We start from the raw sequence: 5,466 nt of genomic DNA, 5'->3' as shown, positions 1-5,466 counted from the left end.
ACATTCCTTCTCTAAAGTTTCATTGTGCGTAGACAGAAATGTGACTGATTTCTGAATGTGAATCTTGCATCCTGCTACTTTGCTGAATTTGGTGATCAGTTCTAGTAATTTTTTGGCTGAGGCCTTAGGGTTTTCCATCCATATACACATATGCATGTCATCTGCATGCAGTGGCGGTTTCATCTCTCCTCCTCCTCCTATGCGGACGCCTTTTATTTCGTTTGCTTGTTTGATTGCTGTGGCAGGACCGCCAGGGCTGTGTTGAGTGACAAGAACATCCCTGTCTTGTTCCAGATTTTAGCAGGAAGGCTTTCAGCTTTGCTCCATTGAGGGTTGTACTGGCTGTGGGTTGTCATAAAGGGTTTCGATTATGCGAAGGAATATTCCCTCTATACCCACTTTGGTGAGAGCTTTCATCATGAATGGATGTTGGACTTTGTCTAATGCCCTTTCTGCATCTATTGAGGTGATCATGTGGTTTGGCACTTCTCTTAATGTGGGTAGAACATAGGTTGATTTGCGTATGTTGAAGATCCTCGCAAACTTGATATGAGGCCCATTTGGCCATGGAGTCTGCTTTTGTCTTATGTATTGTTGGGTTTGTTTGGCTAAACTTTGTTGAGAATATTTGTCGGGAGTGATTTCATTACATATGCACTTCCATTTCGGGTGATAGTTCTGGTCAAAGTATGTATTTCTCCTTAAGTCAGTTTGGCTGGGCTGTAAGTTCCTAGAAACTTGTCCATTTCGTCTCGGATGTAAAATTTATGGGCCTGTCATTGCTCATGGTGTTCTCTTGGGATTTTTTGTGCCTCTGCAGCATCCATTAAGATATTTCCTTTCTCATTTCTTGTTTTCTTTATTTGGTTTCTCTCTCACGTCTTCATGGTGAGTCTCTCCAGATGTTTGCAAATTGATTTACCCTTTCAAAGTACCATCTCCTGCTCTGATTGTGTTTTTTTCTGTTTTTAAAATAATTTATTATAGTGGATTTACAATATTTTGTCAATTTCTGCTGTAGAGCAAGGTGACCCAGTTATATATATATGAGCATCCGTTTTTCTCTATTTTTTCTCTGAAGTGTTACTTTATTGATTTCTTCTCAGCTCCATATGATGACCATCCTTCTGCTGACGTTCCAGGGTTTGTTTGTTTGTTTTCTTTTTCACTAATTCCTTTAGGTGATAGCTTAGGTTGCATAGCCATCAACTTCCCTGTAATAACACCTTTGGGGGCATCCCATAGATTTGGAAAGTCTGTGTTTTCACTTCCATTTTCCTTGAGGTGCTTTGATTTTCCTTTTGATTTCCTGATTGGATTTTTACTACCATGTATGTATCCTTCCATGCACACAAGTTTTACCCATTTTATCAAAGAATGATTTCCTTGTTTCAGTATAGGCATTTGGGTACATGCAACCACTATGGAGAACAGTAGGGAGGTTACTTAAAAATGAAGCACAGAACTGCCGAATACTCCAGAGGACCCATGCCAGAGCATGTGTATAAAGGAAACCCATAAATCCAAAATAAACACTAGAGATATATGAGAAACTCCCATGAACCCTAACGATACATCCCAAGGTAAATAGGACGGGGGAACAATACCATCGTGTGCTTTAGATGGAAGGGGATCTGCCCCCCTGCAGGTGTGTCCACTCTGTCCTGCAGTTGCTTCAGGGGACAGGTGGGTCCAGCAGGAGGAGCACAAGTGCAAACACAAGGAGGGACTCCCAGCACGTGTGTGTCCTTGGAGACCCCACAGTACCCTATGCCCCTGGGTGAGGTTCTTTCCTGAATGTGGGGAAAACAATGACTTCTCCGTCAGCGGTTTGTGTGCCACGGTAGAAATCAGAATGGCCCACGAGTGACAGGTGTCTACCGTGACGAAACTGATGCAATGAAGAGACATCTTCGTAGAGGCCATCCAACCGACCAGCATCAGGACCCTCATGCCTGCCTTGGGCACCTGCCACTTTGAGGCCATGCGATGCCATAACCGCTTATATACTAGGAGGCCATGCAAATGGGTTCCTCCCTCAGCAGATAAAACCAGCCCTGCCAGGACCCTGCAGCTCTGGCAAGGAGCCCAGCCCCAGGATCCCGTTCTGTGATCCGGAAAGAACACAGACCACCCGCCATGGAGTTTCGGCTGAACTGGGTGGTCTTGTTTGCTCTCTTACAAGGTAAATCCTGGGGGGAAGAAAAAAGAGGATTGGAGGGCACCTCAGTGTGCGTGTGACAGTTTTCTGACCAGGATGTCTTTGTGTTTGCAGGTGTCCAGGGTGAGGTGAAGCTGGTGGAGTCTGGAGGAGGCCTGGTGCAGCCTGGGGGGTCTCTGAGACTCTCCTGTATCGGCTCTGTATTCGACTTCAGTAGTTATGCAGTGAGCTGGGTCCGCCAGGCTCCAGGGAAGGGGCTGGAGTGGCTGGCAGCTATTTATAGTGGTGGTAGCTCCTACTACGCAGACTCTGTGAAGGGCCGATTCACCATCTCCAAAGACAACTCCCAGAACACGGCCTATCTGCAAATGAACAGCCTGAGAACCGAAGACACGGCCCGCTATTACTGTGCAACAGGCACAGTGAGGGGAAAACAGTCTCAGCCCAGACAAAAACCTCCCTGCAGGGACACAGGGCTGCAGGGGGCGCTCAGGACCCACAATCACTATGTGTATGTTTCATGCCCAGGAGCAGGTGCAGAGGGAGTTGGAAGGCTGGTTTCCTGCCAGGGTCTGGGGCTGCCTTTTCATGTAGCATCTCCCTGGGGATCCTCTTTGGACACATGATTCTGTGCTTACACTACAGGCTCTGCAACACAAAGGCCCTCTGAGACAGGAAGAAAAAGTTTAGTCTCATGCACAGTAGACAGAGAGTAATTTACGATTTCAATTCCTGATTGTTCTCGTCCAAATATTGAAAAAATCGAGCAGGTTCAGACATACCACACTGGCTTTAAGCAGAGGGAATCATAGACTTGCTTCCTCCTTTAGAATCTCAGTCCTTGCTTGTTGTTAGGTTGGCAGACACTGCCGGGGTCATGGCTCCTTGCTTTCCTGTAATTCTGATGCATGCAGAGCCTAAAAGCAGGGTATCACACCAGGACCCTCCCAGGCCCCCAGGAATGATGCCAGGTAGAGAGGACGTGGGTGGAGTGTCCTTTCTCGGCTCTTGCTTCCAGGTCCAATACACTCTCCTTCGACAGAGGTGAAGCCTGCATCCTGTTCTGCTCTGTGGGTGACATGGTGACAAATAGGAACCATGAAAATTATCTCAATCAACAGGTAGATAATTGGTCGGGAACGTTTACACTCAGGCAGATGATAACATGTGGATTTTCTGCAAGTGCTGTAAACCAATGGGCAGGATCCCGCCTTCACCACACAGTCCGAGGTGAGCACTAGGCAGCAAGAGATACACCCCTGCTCTCTCATTCCAGGAAGCCGTCACTGCAACCTCACTAGCCATTGCCAACTCTCTCCAGGAATTCCTGTGAGGGGTGGGGAGCAGGTCCTGTTTTGGAAGCACAGGCCCTGTTACAAAGTATAGACTTGGGAACTACATCCAATCTCTTGGGAAAAAATATGAGGAAGATAATATGAGAAAAAAGAATGTACATAAAAGTGCAAGGATCACTTTACACAAATAAAAAAGGCACAACACTGTAAATCAACTCTGCTTTAGAGTAAAATAAACAAAAAAGACAAGCCTAACAGCAAGAGTTCTCTGTTCCCTGATGTAGGCTCACGCCTCTTCTGCATTCCACGTGCAGGCTTTAGAGCGTAGCTCTACCTCCTTCAAAGGCAGGTACACCTAGACCTACCCCACATGTGTGTGTGCAGATAGAAAAACAACATAACACATGAGCCTCCCATATATGTGTTCCATTGCAGTTTGATTATTCTGAGTTAAAGTGAATGAGAGAAAACCAAAGCAGAGAGGAACCATCTGACCTCCTCTGTGTCCCTGAAGGAAGAATCAGACCTCCCCTGGGAAGGTGCACCTGCTCCATCTGGAGGGTCAGCAGATTCGGGAATTCGGGCCTAGAGGCCTCTGTAAGCAACACCGATTCCTTCCTCCGTACTGCCCCCACCCACGCTCTGCTCAGGGTCTTCCCTGACTGGGCACTCAAAGGATGCATGTCTTCTTTTCTTTAGTTTTATGGTATCGTTGATTGTCCATGTTCTCTCAATGCTGCTCTGCACCAAACTGTCATTATGTGTATACATACCTTTTTCGGATTCTCATATGCTCTTCAATCGTGTTTTCACACACTGGCTGCATGTGCTTCCCTGTGCAGCACATCAGGACCTCACGGCTCATTCATCTCAAGGTCACTGTTTACACCCACTAACCCCAAACTTCCAGTCCGTCCCACGCCCTCCCTCCCGCCTTGCCAACCACAGGGCTGCTCTCCGCGTGCGTGAGCCTGTTTCTCCTCCCTACATGGTCTCATCTGTGAATGTATCAGACTCCACAAATGAGAGGTATATGGTGTGTGTCGTTCTCTCTGTGACTCACGTCCCTTAGCAGGAGACCCTCCAGGTGCATCAGTGCTGCAGCAACTGGCATTCACTGGTCTTTCTGAACCCGGAGTACATCATACATACTTTCGTTCTTAGTAGATCTTACATACTAAGAGGTCAACAGAAAGGGGGCACACCTCTGCTGAGGAAAACAAGCCTGCCCTGATCCCACAGCCCTGGCAGAGGAGCCCCTGCCCCAGCAGGCCCAGCTGCTCCCACTGTGTGATCAGGCCTGAACACAGACCCCCCACCATGGAGTCTGGGCTCAGCTGGGCGGTTTGGCGGATGGACCACACGGAAATTTCTGGAGATCAGGAGATGCTGAAATGTGAGCGGCCATCGGTGGGTGTGCGAGAGGTTCCTGACCAGGCTGCCTTTGTGTTTACAGGGACCCAGCGTGAGGTGCAGCTGGTGGAGTCTGGGGGAGGCCTGGGGGGCCTCTGGGACTCTCCTGTGCAGCTTGTGGATGCAGCTTCGGTAGCTCCTACCTGAGCGGGGTCCTCCAGGCTCCAGGGAAGGGACTGCAGTAGGTCTCACGGACCTGTAATCATGATCACACACACGATGCAGACTCTGTGAAGGGCCGGTTCACCTTCTGCAGAGACGACTCCAAGAACATGCTGGATCTGCAACTGAACTTCTGGGAGTCAAGGACTCAGCCTCGTGTGGCTTTTCCAGTGACACTGAGGGGCAGGGAGTTTGAGCCCAGGCAAAAACCTCCCTGCAGGGACACAGGGTCTGGGCTGCAGGGGGCGCTCAGGACCCACAATGTGTGTTTCAGCCCAGGAGCAGGTGCAGAGGCAGGTGAAGGGCGGGATTCCCGCCAGGGTCTGGGGCTTCCTCTCCATGCGGCATCTCCCCAAGGGAACCCTGTGGACTCCAGGCTCTGACGGAGAAAGGACTGTTGGAAGGGGGGGAATATGCTCCCACGCTTGAAAGGTA

At 49.1% G+C, this 5,466-nt stretch overlaps 1 gene segment (V, D, J or C); it reads left to right on the top strand.

The window, feature by feature from the left end:
* The first annotated feature begins 2,024 nt into the window (after nucleotides 1-2,024).
* On the top strand, nucleotides 2,025-2,802 carry LOC110258835. The segment is given in 2 exon segments: nucleotides 2,025-2,185; nucleotides 2,276-2,802. Coding segments are annotated over 2 exon segments (558 nt in total).
* The last annotated feature ends 2,664 nt before the right edge of the window (nucleotides 2,803-5,466 follow it).

The sequence above is a fragment of the Sus scrofa genome, unplaced genomic scaffold, assembly GCF_000003025.6.
Source record: "Sus scrofa isolate TJ Tabasco breed Duroc unplaced genomic scaffold, Sscrofa11.1 Contig47, whole genome shotgun sequence".
Classification (NCBI taxonomy): domain Eukaryota; kingdom Metazoa; phylum Chordata; class Mammalia; order Artiodactyla; family Suidae; genus Sus; species Sus scrofa.
Note: the sequence above shows the minus strand (reverse complement) of the source record. Positions and strands in the feature narration are given on the sequence as shown.